Source organism: Anopheles stephensi, chromosome 3 (assembly GCF_013141755.1).
Source record: "Anopheles stephensi strain Indian chromosome 3, UCI_ANSTEP_V1.0, whole genome shotgun sequence".
Taxonomy (NCBI): Eukaryota; Metazoa; Arthropoda; class Insecta; order Diptera; family Culicidae; genus Anopheles; species Anopheles stephensi.
In genome coordinates this window covers 14,407,260-14,422,545 of record NC_050203.1, presented here as the reverse complement: position 1 = coordinate 14,422,545, position 15,286 = coordinate 14,407,260, and the positions used below count along the sequence as shown (strand labels likewise).

Here is a 15,286-nt window from a genome sequence, read left to right as displayed (position 1 = left end):
TTTGTTGATAACGATATCCTTTTTTCCTATTTCAATACGAAAAATTTACCAAAAATAAGATGTTTTATAAATTTTTTAAAATATCCCCTTATTTTAATTATTTGGAAAACCTTCTTTTACGCTATTGCTATACAACTTAAACAGGGGACAGCTCTGTTAAACTTTTTTTTTTGTCAAATGTTTTGGTTCTTTGCCGGATTTATTTTTATCGCAATTTTTAGATAATTTTTGCACAAAACAGTCTTCTTAAAAAATACTGCTAATGCATTTTTTCTCGTTTTGGAATAGCTATGCCTTATTTTAGCTTCTCAAAAATTCATATTGAAGTAGTCTTCTTGTTTTGACCGTTGCTGTTTAGTCGAAGAACTGCTTTAATTTGTGTCTTTCCCTTTGATACGTACCTCCGTGTTGAACCCGCCAAGAGCATTAATAAAACCAAACATCGTGTAAATTTTCTTAATAACTCTTCAGTAACGATTGCTAAATTCTCTAAAGCTCGTAACGACTACGATGAAAATATGTGTTTGTGTACTTTTGTTTATAATTTCCCAATGCTTTTATTGGTTCTTAGCTCCTTACAACAAATCTAAATCTAAAAGTACCAAAATAAACCTTCAATTCCTATGAAAAGTCAACAAATTTTTCACGAAGCTTGAAGGATCGCATTTTAACTACAAAACGACAGAGGTTGTTTAATAAAATAGTGAATTTAAATTTAAAATACAATATAGAGAAATATATTCTATATAGTGAATCGAGCTGAAGAGATTCAGATTAGCTTGAGATTAGTGGAGCCTTAAATTTCACGGCTAGCTCGTCATTTAGATCTTCTTGTCTGTGTTAAATATTTTAATCGAGCCAAACACGATTTATTTGTTGATTTTATGAATCGCGAATAAAACTGTTGTGCGACAAAGCATCTGTTCGAACAAATAATCACGTTAAACAATTCACTGACGGTGCTTTTTTACAACACTCTATAAAATTCAGATAGTCCACTATGGAACAACTCTTTTAATTATTGTAATCAACCATCACCGTTTAACAAAATAACAACACCTTAAACAACCTTGTCTTACACAAAAACGCACAAATAATATGTAAAGAAAGGCCATAATTACTCGCTAGACTTTGTTGCACATCGCACTGCATCTCGTTTGCATAATAAAGCCTGTTTGCTTGATTGCTGCCGATATTACTATTACAACTTATTTTTCCCTTTAAAAACACACACACACGCAGAACACTTTCACTTCAGCAACTTTTAAGCTAAAACACCTTCACTCAACGATCGATATGCACACAATCACAAAACAATTCGGGGGGGGCAAAAACAAAAACAAAACGTTTATGATGCGTTCCACGATCTCGCAAACACTTATTTCGGTGAAGTCACAATTGCTTACTGCTCACTGTTGCACTGCTTTTTCCCTTCGAAACCGTACCGACCGGTCGTGCGACACACGTTGCACTAACAAACTGCACAACCACGGCCCGTGGTTGCATCCACCGCTCGAAACGAAACGAAAAAAAAAAACTCCCCAAAACTCCCGGGCTTCGGTTTGCCGACGACCGGAGCCGTTCGGAAGCACAGCCGAGATAAGAGAAAACTATCGAACTTATGGGTGGAAAATAAAAAGCGAAAGGTAAGCGCAATCCGGAAAAGCGCCGCCGTGTTTGCGACGAGCTGCAGCCGGCCTTTTTCTGCTTCGCTTCGCTCCTGCCCCAAACCGAACGGAAACCACATGCACATGCACCACTATCACTTTCCTTCCGCGTTTTTTGCGAACTGCTTTCAATGGGTGAAGGGGGGGGGGGGAAGCAAAGGGGGAATAGGGAGAAGAAGGGGTGAAAGGGTTTGTATGCACTTTTGCCACGGAGTACCACGGCTGGTGCACCGATGCAACCGAACCGAACCAATGGAAAGGGATTCGCTTCCGCACATGGTCGGGCGTTAGTGTCACGGAAGGTTCGAAAAACGGAACTTGCAGCGCCCTATTGCAAAGGGCGCTTATTTACGCCTGCTAGTGTTGGCCAGCCAGCTTCCGAGTAGACAAGTGCCCAAATTAATGTGCCGATCTTGAGCGCGACAAAACGGGAGTACAAGTACAATCGTGCACCGTGGACATGCAATTGCACTTGCACTTCCAGCAGAGGGAGGAAAAAGGGTGGTAAGGAAAACTTTCTCTCCCCACCGATTACGGAAACACATAAGCCTCCAAAATGCACTCCACCACACACACACACACGACGAAAACCGACGGCGGGACAAAGCGAAACAGAAAATGTACTTCCCTTTTGGGCTGCTGCACCGGGGGAGGGAGTTTGGCAGAAGAAAAATCCCACCGAACCGAATCGACGGAGTGGAATGTACGCGGTTCCCGAACCAAGGTAAATGGCAAACATTTAAAGGAAATGTGTCTCAGCCGCACGGTGAGAGGCCGTTTCGGGACAGCCGGCAAAATGCTAAATCTTGCTTTCGGCGCACCTTACCACTTTCTGGCGTCTCGAGTCGCTCCCCGAACCGTTAAACAAAGCGCGAGAAGAATCAAAGAGAGAGATAAAAAAATGTCCGAACGGGGTGTGAAAAGGGCGAAAGAAAAGTCGCAATGGTTCCCCCCCCCACCTGGTGAAACCCTTTTGTGTAACGAGGAAATGCATCTTTCCGTGCAGCCTGCGGTGTTGCTTCCTGTTGCTGTCTCGCTCGCACCCTTACGTGTCTTTCACCAAGCTTGGCGTGTGTGTGTGTGTGTGTAAGAAGTGAAATGGAACCGGCACGACCCTTACACTATCCCGGAAAACAGCTCCGAAGCCGTCTCTCGCTTCCCACCCAAAAAAAAAAAAAACAAGAGTGCATTGTTGCAGTGATGCACATTTCTTCGCCGTGATCGTGTTTGTGAGTGCGTGGTGATGGGCGGAAGTGTAAACTACAGTTTAGGAGGTTGTAATAAGTTGTTTGATGTTTGTTTTGGTTGTTGATTTGTTGTTTCTTCTTCTTTGTCTCCCCTTGTATCCCCGTTGCTTTCTTCTCTTGCCGCCCATTTCCCTTGACCTTCGTGGCACGTGAGGGGTTTTTTTTTCATTTGTGACTCCATAAACGATGAAAGGAAGAGAGTGAATGTTGGCTGTCGTGTGGATAAGTTTAGAGATAAAGTGAGGGAAAATTTGATTTTTTGTCTCATAAAACTTTACTAAAAAAATTGTTTAATTGAATATAATTTAAATAAATTAATAAATGAAGAACCATAAAAATACTCCAATCCTACAAAATTGGATAGTTTCATTAATATTTCCGTTACTGTATGTCTCGGTAAACGAGCCTTATTGTAAGTAATCTTATAGCTATGCTACACACCGTACGAGCTACTAAAGAGTTCTATAAGCCTTTATAAACCTTTGATAATAATTAGCAAATGTTTCTTCATTTTATCTTTTGCAAGGGATGAAGTTTAATGACTTTAAAATTAAAGTATATTTGTTGCTTGAACAACAACAGTTTGATCCACCCGTTTCGGCAAACACGAAACATCCAATTGTGCAGCAAATCCAATAATGGATTCACCATATCCAGAACCACTCGAAAAGCTTCATGTTGCGGTTAAACCTTGAGCTTCCCGAGCTTCCTGGGCCTCTACTTTAATCCTTCCATAACGGTACAGAGCATGCATTAATACCGTTAGAAGGAAATACCCAGCAGCCGGGATACCCAATCCTTGCATCTGGCACCCCACTACTCGTTCGTGCACTCTGCACTCTCACAGCAACTCCACCCAATTACCATGTTTCAAATTAAGCCTCACTGCGACGACCTCCGTCATCCCGTTCCCAACACACACACACACACACACACACACACACACAAATACCGACTGCAACCGAGCTGGAACCGTTTTCCGAAACAACACAAAGCTGCTGGCCAATAATCATGGCATCATGCAAAACTGGTTCACATCGTGCCTGCGTGCAAATCAATAATAGCTACGTTTTGTTTTCGGTCCCGGGAAGCAAGCGATTGGACAGGATCTGTTTTCTTCGTCCGAGAGGGGGCTTTTCGGGGCGAACAGAAAAGAAAGCCAGAAAAACATGGCCCAACCAACCAAAACCCAGGAAGCAGCAGCCCGGTGCTCTCCCCCTAACTAAATGGCTCCCTGGCCTACTGGCCATTAGGGCAGGCGGCTGGGTGGCTGACGGAGCTACCCGAAAAGCTGGTGAAAATTATGCTGAGAAAACGAGAACGGGAAGCACACAGACAACGAAAAACCGGTGTGCAATTGCAGTGCTAACCTTTTGCGGGCATCAAGCGGCATGGCGGATTATCTCGGGCGGCTCATCGGGCAAGAGTGCATTCGCCCCACGGTGTCGGTAGCAGACCAAGCTTCCGCCCCGGTTGCGATTGGTGTCCGGACCACCTTCGACATTCGGTGGCCTGCAACTACCTACTACACTTGTGGAGAAAAACTTTCCCATCCTTCCTTCCATTCCGCTACCGATAAGCGGCTGGAGAAATTAACCGCACCAAAAGGCGACCAAACACATGTAGTTCAGGTAGCTCCCCACATTACAAGCGCAAGCTTTTTGTTGAGCTGATTGTGAGGCAAACCCTCCTAAACAAATGTCCATGTGCCGGATGCCGGCACTGTTGATGCTGGTGGGACGAGAAAAATTGAAAGTTTAAACACAAATATACAGGGAAGCGACCACATGTACATGCGGAGCGGTACGGTGTAGAAGCAGGAAAAAGGTGGAATTTCAAGTTTTTCGGGTTTTAGCTTTCCCAGTTTTCCTCCCACTTGCCGGGGACAAGAAGTTTGCGGATCTAGCCGTAGTTGCGTCACGGCTAGCAAAACTCTCACTCTCCAGATAGGCTCGCGATATTGTTGGGGTGGGACTTAGAAGATGAATGAAAGTTAGCTAATTACCTTTGACCTTAGTTCTGATAACTGATCTACACCGGAAGACTTTTTGTATACACAGAGACTGCTTATACTCCATGAAAAAGGAAAGGAGATCTGGCCAATAAATGTTTACATTCCAGAGGTTTAGTCCGGCTCTCCGGCAGCAAATGAACACCGATTTTGCGATGAGGATCATCTCCAAAATTCATATTGGAGTTGATCAGATCTGAGCCAAGGACTCTGATACACTCAATCTCATGGGCCAGAAGAGTGTTGAAGTTCAAACATCTGGGCCATCAAATTTATTTTAACTATCTGACCCTAAGTGAAATGGGAGTTTGGGGTCTTTGTGGAATTAAGATCTTTGTGCGTTTAGTACACATTGAGAGGCTCTTAGTCCATGTACCGGTAAACCTGTTACTAAGTTCAAGCCACGCTTTCCTCCAGCTACTTCAGAAAAATAGGATCCATAATCCGGATATGCAAGTTGAACCCAGGATAAACTTAAGACATTGAGGACATCTAACATTTATCACAACAAGCCTCAATGAGCTCCGTAGATCAAACTTTGGCCCATATTAAACACCACAACTCAACGACGCTTTTAATCTCATTTTAATTGTACGTGAAATACCCAAAGCCTGCTCCAAATTAACCTATATACTTACAGTCACGGCTCATGCCCACCGAGAGACACTTCTTGAAGCGACAGTACTGACACCGGTTGCGGTTTAGCCGTATCACCAGACACTTGCCATCCCGCAGGCATCGATACTCGATCTGCTTCTGGATGCTGCGCCGGAAGAAACCCTTGCAGCCCTCGCACGACGTAACGCCATAATGGTACCCGGACGCCTTATCGCCGCACACCTTGCAGGCGACGAACGTTTTCGCGGTCGTCGTTGAGCTGGCGTCCGAACCGGCACACGGTGGGTCTGAAAATGGAAGTACGAGAAAATGTAAGGGGCACCATTCGATTAAACTGGGAGAAAATTTTGGGCTGTAAAAGGGTCTTCATATTGAAATGAAATTAAAGCTGGATAAAGTGTTGCTTGTCTAAGCATCTCGAGGAACGTTTTCAAATTGACCGCTAGGATAAATGGACAACCGATACCATTTAATTCTGGTCCCTCGGTTCCTTTAAAAGCAGCCACTACTTAGAACGTGGTTGATTAGAATGCACCACCAAACAAATGCATATTCATCCACCCGCCCAGAACCGTATGAAAGTTTAATGCGCATCCACCGTGTCGTGGCTGGCCAAGGAGCCAACGGGAAACCCGTGTTGTCCCTTGACCGACGAAGAAAAGCAGGACTTTGAATATTGTTTTCCAATCGGTGTGCGATGCGTAATACGGGCTCTAATGTGCCTGCTAGCGAAAAAGCCATCGGCGTCGTCGCCGAGAGGGATAGGTTAGGGATAATGTTGCATACATTGGTGCTGCACCAACTGCTCCAAACGCTGCCACCACCACCAAAGGGTCAATGTTACGCGAACGGAATTAGCATAGTTTGTCTCTTGCTCACGCTGATCACGATCACCATCATCATCATCATCATCGGTATCGTTGCTGCCGACACGGTTCCGCAGATGCAGATGAACGAAGTTTGTCCCGCAACAAGAGTGCTTCCAATTCATTCCCCCATCGGTTTGGCATGTATAATCGCACTCGAATGTTTACTTGATTGTATTTTTAAAAGATGTTTTGTGGCCGGGTGTTTGGGCTGAACTTCTATTGCTAAATGTAAAAAGGGATGACGTGTTTGTGCTATTCTTGGATTGATCTTGGGGTATGTAAATTGCATACTTTCAGGCGTAAGGATAAACTTTTTGGAGCTAATTTGAGGTAGTTTTTATATTAAGGTTGGTATTAATGTGATGCATTTTTGATAATGTTTTGGTGAGCTAGATGCATTTTTGGTTAATATAATTTCATCCATCATTTCTATCAAATTATTTAAATAATTTCAATAAATTGCTTAGCCAAGGAACCATATCAGTCACCCATCCGAAAATTGCTTATTTATCTTATTTTCTTCATTCTCTAACGAAAAGAAATTCATTCCTTTCATACGCGACACAACAAATACTTAAATAAGTGTCAGGAAGAACATTCTTCCGCCATTCTATCGAGCTGAGGTCCAATGATTGCGCCTTCACGCGTCTCACAGATATTTCACCCTGCTAGCATAAACACACCTCCCTTCCGGGGCGATGTGGCCATTCCTAACGCATGTGCTATTTATGTGACCATTTCCCTCCAATTCCTCCCCCCACCTCTCCTTCCTCCGAACTCCGAGCCCATCGCATTGCATTACAATTGCAAATATTTCAATTTAAAATCCATTGATCAACACGATACCCAGGGTACACGGTACACGATGTTGGGCCGGCCGTGGAACGATGCTGAACCGTACACACGTACCCGCCGGCCCCTGGGCGCTACTTCCTTGCGAGCTTACGATTTGCGCGAATTCGAGGCGGCTCCATAAACGGCCCCAAAACGGTGTGTATACGATAACCGGCTGGGACGGAGCCGTGGCGCACAGTTCGTTGAACTTGGTGTGCGTGTGTGTGTGTGTATGGTGCCGTTTTTGTTTTGCTCCCCGTTCGCTTTTATGTAGAGCGAAGAAATGTGCGAGAAGTGGATGTCAGAAAGACACACACAAAAAACACACACACACACGCACATACACACACACACGTACGTAAAAGTTCTGCTAGTCGGGTTGGGCCTATGTTTGGAGCATACCTTGGACGGTGAGCGCGTGATCTCGCGTTCGCGGACAAAGCTGCAGCATAGCATCGGGCCCCCTCGCTCCATTACCTCATCGGGCCCGACGGACGATCGACGTCCAGCAAAAGCTCGTGTAACTGTAACGGCCGAAACTGTAGGGTTCGGAAGCAGCACAACATCGGCTGACATCGGCGCAGTGGAACCGGGGTTCGTTTCTGATCTGATCTTTTCGTTTCTTCTGCATTGATTTTCCGGACGAGAATCCGGCAAACCGGATGAGGATGGTGGGGAACGGATCGGGGAGCGGGTGGTGGAGAAATGGCGACTGCATGGGTCGTTGTGTAACAAATGTACTGCACTTGGCAAAGGAAAGATGCAACGGTGCAGCCCGGGGCATAAATATGTTCGGGCCATGGTTGTTGACCATGGTTGTGCCGATTGACCGATTGGCGTAGAGGAAAATTAGAAAAGTAACGCATCGTGCTTAGAAGGATTTATAACGCGTTCTAAGAAGTTGTACCTTTCGATTCGTTTAGTTTGTGATAAAATGATTTAATTCATATTTATTCAGGATTTATAACAAAACAGTACATTTTTTCTTAAAATATCCTGGGACAGGTTTGAGTGAAAAACAATCATTTTGGAATTGTTGTGATTGTTTGATGATTTTTCGGTGCTGGTACAATAAATTATCAATAAATATTTGAGTATTTTACTCTCCCATGTTAGGAGAAATATTTATAAAATTTGTAACCAAAAAAAATCTACATTTATTATTGTTGGGAAATTCTGGGCGTAATACCACATCAATAATCAATTGCTGGAGTGAACCCTACAGAGTGTCAAACATTTGACGTTTAGTTTGATCGAAAATCGATTGTTAAAAATAAATAAATTTATGATAAATCATAACTTCTCTTAAATTATTATTGAATTGATCAGTAGATAGCTCTCTAGAACATATTTTGGTACAAAACGACTTATCCGCCAGAGAAAGTCTATAAGATTATAGTTATCCTCAGGACACTATCAACTATACTTATAATAGTATTTAGTAATAAATACTAGTTCTAATATCTAAAAAAATATATTACAATCTTTAAGGTATATAAAATGTATTGAAATTGCTATGACAGCTATGAAAAACTCATCGAACATTTATAGTTGAATAAGACTAACAACTGTCACAGTCCTGCTAAATGAAACAATGTGTTTTAGGCCTTTCTCCAACAATCATAAGACTTCTCTCAAATCATGCGTGAGTGGAAGATCTCGGTGATAAATTACTGAACAGGTGCTAAAAGATCGCTGTCTCAGGACACAATAACCTATTATTGAGTTTGATAGATGTCGCTCAATCTATTACAGAATGTTTGAGGTGAGCTGCCAATTTTTTGTTTCAGGACTCAAGTTGGAAAAAATTGATACACTTTCTGATGGAACTGAAGCATTATGAGTCTTTTGAAAAATGAAGAATTCTCCTCAAGTTCTACAAAGAAAATTCTATTCTACGGCAAAGCAACGCGTAGAAGCTGCTAGTCACCAGGATGATTCGTATTTCAAGAGGTTAATACGTGATTAACCCAGAGTCATGTTCAAAACAAACACAAAGGCAATTTTAAAATACATTCTTGCATCATAATCATTCAAATTTTAAACCATCATAAAAGGATGGGATCCTGGCTTGCGTTCTCGTTTCGACAATTTCCACCGTCCATCCGTCCATCATATCAGCAACGACGCTTTACCGCAGGTGACCTACGGCAACAAAGCTCGGGCTGCGGCACGGTTGCGATCGCGATCACGCGAACGAAGGGGAATTATACTTATTAATAAACTCATAAATGTATAACGGTACCTACTGATGCTGCTGCTCCTCCTAAATGTAACAATGCATAACGCGAAACAACACGCCAGCACGCCAGAGGAAAAGGGCAACAAAAATAGAAAAGAAAGCATCACACACCGGTAGGAAGGGGAAATTTGCAGAAAACGGTTCCAACAACATTGGCACGGACATGGACGAGCCGGCCAGAGCCTGGAGAGATATTCATCAACCTCATCAGCGTACGTCTTTCGGTGTGTACACGCGCTCGATCGAGTCACACGTCCTCCTCCACAATCGTCATTGGAAGAAAGAACGGCTTCTTCTTCTTCTTCTTCGGTCCGAGCGTAGCGATTGCCGAATGAGGTTAGGATGGAGGATAGCAGAAAATACATCCATGTACACTCCATCATCCACAGCAGCGCGTCTTCGGTCAAAGCTTCCAGGCATCGCTTAACCTCACTTTAAAGCTGCTAAGCCAGTAACAGTCTTACGACACGCGGCCATCCACACTCCTCCCCCAATATGCTCCGAGCCGCCCTTGCCCAAGCTCGTCGTTCTGCAAATCCCGCCAGTCTTGATAGACGCAGAATCATCAACAGCAGCAGTACAGCATAAAGCTTTCAGGCCTTTTTTGCGTGTTGTATCTTCGACATTAAAACTACAAGTGACAGGTGAGCTGGCATTAAGCAGGAGTAAGCAAATAAACTTTGGATCTGCTGTTGAGTTCTAACACTTGTACACAGCTCCGAAAACCACTCTCGACATCGGGATCTCTTGTCCGCAACGATGGTGTCTTTGATTGCGATGTACAAGCGAACGCACCATCGAAACACACATAGTTCGCAAGCTGCCAACGACACAAAGGAAAGCCTTTTTCCCCCCGGTGGGCAATAGTAAATAGCACGACACAAACCCCACCTTCACGTGTCTTCCTGTTCGCATCTGCTCGAAAGAAAAGAAAAAAAAAACATTAGCTTTTGGGGCATTGGACCGATTGGCACGATCAACCCCGGGAACCCGTTCCCGGTTGGAATGATGGGGTTCTTTTTTTCACGGCGAAGTACCCTTGGCTGCCGTTGTCCCGTTAAGCATTTCGATCTACAACAACGAATCGATCAGCGTGTTGTTGGGGTCTATGTATGTGGTGCTGTAGTAGAAGGCCCGCGATTCGCGCGATATCATCGTGATCCAATCAGCACAAGTCATAATTAATGAGCTATGCTCATGTACGAATTCTGACAGCACCATCACCAATCACACGAACAGCGTGTGTTTGGGGTTCGTCGTCTGTGTTCGGTTTTTGTGCTGTGCCTAGTTCGCCTTCCTTCCTGCGCCTGTCACTTGCTGATGCTCCACAAAGAAAAAGCGGACAAACGCTCTTCCCTTCACTGACGCAAAGCTTTCTCGCCGAGCTGATGCCACATTAGACCATTTGATTTGAGCAACCCAGATTACCTAATGGGGCCTACAAATTCCGTGCGTTTCATTAGGCACCATCTCGGGGTTTTACGACGAGCTTTTAAATCGTATCAGCGAGTAAAAGCCGACCAGAGCACACGAACATCCCAATTGGACGCCTTACACAGCACTCAATTCAAATTTGAACGGGAGAGGACATAAAGGTTGAGAGGGTGGAAGGGTTTTTCGCGACTGCTGACCGCTAAATTTCGTATGCAGCACCGATGCTGCACGTGAATTAGCATCACTCCATTCAGGTCTGACATTGGACGATGAACGATTCGCCAGGAGTACACGCACTTCTTCCTTTTTTCCCATTTTCACGCGCCGCGAGTACTCTGGTGATGTTCCCGTGAAGTAACGGATGTCAAACTCCATTCGCGAGCAGGATCGTTTCCCCAATTCTGTGTGCAAATTTTCGGGGGACGTATTTTTGGCCACTCCACTACCGAAACCTTTTTTTCCGCACTTGATAGTCATTTTATGCAGCTGTGTCTTCTCGCAGGAATGCTCCCGATCGTTTCCATCGCTCGATGGCGTAAGGAGGTGTGTGTGTGTGTTTGGGTGTACCGGCGTACCTTCCGTGAATTTAACCATGTACATAAATTGGTACGATCCGTGCGCAAAAACGCGAATTTTAAGTGCGCGTACGATTGATCTCCCCCCACGGTGGCTGCCCAAAAATTTGTCATCTCCAACGGCCGAATTTTGTAATTCTTTTAATGCTGACGGCCGAATTTATGCATGCATCTGGACAAGCCGCTGGAGAGGGGAGGGGAGGAGAGGGAGGGAAAGCAAAGTTCAAGAGTTCCTCTTTGTGCGTCTTGTGTCCTGATGCCGTTGTCCAACTATGACCCCGATCAGCTTGGGTACGATTTGAAGTTCAACATATTGATCATCAAGCGTTCTATTAGAACGATCTTTATCATACAGTTATCCAAATTTCAAGCTCTCTTTAATGACTTGTTAAGTGTTGGAAGTTTTTTTGTTAACATGTTTAAATATTTATAGTGAAGAATCGTCGAAGAATTATAAGATAATAAAATAAAAATTGTAGGAAGTAATCCTACAGATTCTGATTGTCAGTATGATTAACTTTTGTCATATCAGTGTGTCTTAGTCTCTGCTACAAGGAAGAAAGCCTTAAAGTCTAGTCTTAAACGAGCATAATCTATTATTAACAGCAAAAGCTCGTAAAATATAAGTTAAAGATTCTCAGGATCGAGGTACTAACTCATCAGAAGGGCTTTTCAAATCCAGCAGATCTTCACGAAACGATCTCACTAACTATTATCTCAGACATTGCGCAGACAACCCGAATACTTCAAACTGAGCGCAAAAGCTTTTGCATGATCTACTTGCTCTTACCTGCTCGTACTCCTGCGCAGGATCTCTGAACACCACCATCATAGCTCGACGAGGACACTTTCGTCCTGTCCGCTACGGTGTGAGCTGTCGTCGATATCAACACACAATTCCCCGACCCGATCGCGGACACCAGCGCACCGCCACCGTTCGTTGCATTGCTCGCGTTCGTGTGCGGTCCGACGCCCGACAACATCCCCAGCCCGGCCAACCCGGTCGAATTGCACACCGGACTGGGCGGCGTGTCCCGAGCGGCCGACTCACTCGACTCATGATCACTGAAGCCGCTCTGCGTGTTCGAGTCTTCGGGTGTGTCGAAAAAGTGTAAATTAAACTCCGACCCGGTATCGAAGTTGACCTCCGCCAGGTCCTCGTCGATCTTGGCCAAACTCGGGCTAAGCCCGGTACCGGACGGATCGAGCGAATAGATATCCATGCTTTCTCCCACCGAAGCCAAACAAAACGACAGAACGAGAGAGATCACTCACAAACGCACTGACAATATCACTGGCACACCATCACGCCCGTCGGCAGGCGGTGCACGATTAACTAACCTTGGAACTAGTAAACTTGGGGCACTGGGAAACATGGCACTTGGGTTTCGCAAGCTGATTTGCTTCGTACGCACAGACGAACCCTAAACTCACATCGCACCGCTTAACCGTCACATCGATCCGTCTCGGAATACGTGAACAGATTCACCCGAAAGCACACAGCAACGCAACAACCCGCTTTTTCCCCAGCGAGCGGAAAAAAGCTCGTCCAGAACACGCTTACGCTTCGGTACGATCGTTCGCGCTGCGCCTATCCATTCTGGTGAGAATCTTAACGCATACTGGCCGGCATGGCTGGAAACGTAAACACGGTCGCCCGGGTACGTTCGCCCAGGTTGGATGAACCACCCGTTTTGCAGACCAAGAACCGTGCTCCAACTTCTACACTGCCGCGAGAGAGTATGTTCGCGCGCTCACGGTCCATTCGGGCATGGTCCAGCGGGAACTCTTTCAGAATTGTGCAGAGATGCGCCACGGTGGCCGTGGCTATCGCTGGTGTACGTACCCAAAAGGGTGTCGCGATCTTGCGAGAGCCTACCGACAGCATTCAGGAAAGAAAGCAAGCTATACCAATTGGTTCGGGATGGTTGGGAGCTGGGACGAGATATATGTTTCGTCGTCTCTCGGTGAGTGCGTTGTGCCCATGGTAGAATTTACGGTGATCCGGTACTGCAACGTGCATATGCAAAATTTCGATACTATTGCTAGCACAAAGCGGAGTTGAGCGAAGAAATGCTTTTGATCGGAATCGATGGAATATTTGTCGAAAAGATCTATCTTAAGATCCGGAGGGTTCAACAAATTGCAAATAACAAATTTTCAATAGAAAAATTCGTTAAAAAACATCAAACTCATCATTTTAATTGATTGACATATTTTTATAAAAGTTTTGTAAATATTTTTTGTTATACAAAATTTTAAGTAATTAAGTTATAAATTTATATATTGACTTCATGGAAAATTATTCTAATGATTTTAAATAGATAAGCACATAAATAGATGGGTATTTTTAATAGTAAGAATAAAATTTAAAAAATAACCAAAAACTTGTAACAAAATGTGAACAAAATTCTAAACGAAAAGGGTAAAAAAAACTTGAAGATGTTACATAAATTTTACAAAATTTTGAAAATTAAATAAAAAGATTAAACACCCAAAAGTGCTTAAAAATAATATCAAAATAGTTTAATCGATTGTTCAATGTTCAATTGAATATTCAAAATTGATCGATGAAGCACAATCATATAAATATGAATCATTATAATAATTACATATCTTGGTTTGAATTAACATCTTACTAAAATCTCTTACACCCTTCTTACATCAACATCAACACTACGTAACTCAGCTATGCCACTGTCGGTCACCTGCCCAACCTACGACCGACGAGTCAAACTCCATTTGACCTCTCCCGGGTGAATCTTCTTCAACGTTTCAAGTTCAATGTTGCACGGGCAAGCAGCACCAGCAACAGCCCAAAAGCCTCCACAAAACGAGGGGCGTGCACACATAAATCGCCAAAGAAACGAACGACTCGCACCCGACGACTCGATCGGGTCGAGATCGAGTACGAAAACAGAGGCACTCACGTTCAGTGCACGCGAATGACCGGGCTTATAATGCATCCAAGGCGGGAGAAGCCAACCGGGACTTTGGCACCGGTGTCATCGAACGCGCCAGTGCTCGCAGTTCAGGATAAGGCGGAAGGAATCGTTTCCCAGAAGCGTATGCACCGACGGGAGCAAAGAGTTCCCGGCTTTATTGGCGCGTGATGCACATCGTTAAGCCACTCGAATGTGTATCATCGCTTCAGGTGGCGCGACCAGCATCGAGCAGCGATTGCTTCCGATTCTTCTGCGTGAACACACGCAGCGATCGAATCTGTGCATCGAATCTTTCCTGCACTGCGCATAAAGCTGATAAAGCGCGCGTGCTGGAAGCTGCGCTAGATACGGAGGCAGCAGAAGCAGTAAAATGGTTAAAAGCTGGAAGACGAGCAAAGGCGACGGAAAAGCGGACCGATGACAAAACCGACAAACGCCGCGCACACGCAGTTACGGCATTCGGGCGATGACGGGGCCCCGAAACTAGGCATAACACAGGGAGCAAACTCGGGACGAAACAAACAGCATAAACGGGCGATGCTTATAAATGGGTACACAAACAAACCGTAGAAAAGAAAAACATAACCGTGGCCGTGGCTTTGCAAGACTCCACACACACACAACACTGACTGTTTGAACGAGCATCAGAAGGAGCGAAAGAGTCTACAGTGTGAGGGAAAGAGATGCAAAAGGCACACCGGGGAAGACATCGGTCACTGACCTCCTCGTGGGGGGGTGGCTTTGTGGGATTTAATTTTTCCTGTCCAGATAAAGGAATCTATATCTGTAGAAATATGTAAAAGATTGTGAGACTTACTATCACTCTTATCGGTTATTACATTTC

At 44.5% G+C, this 15,286-nt stretch overlaps 1 protein-coding gene across 1 annotated transcript in view; it reads right to left on the bottom strand.

Annotated features, from left to right (window-relative positions):
* Positions 1–15,286, bottom strand: part of LOC118514380 (ecdysone-induced protein 78C) — a 28,193-nt gene that overhangs the window by 7,033 nt on the left and 5,874 nt on the right. Inside the window, exon 3 of the mRNA XM_036061254.1 lies at positions 5,564–5,830. Within this exon, the coding sequence (XP_035917147.1) occupies positions 5,564–5,830 (267 nt within the window). The remainder of the gene's footprint in view (positions 1–5,563; positions 5,831–15,286) is intronic.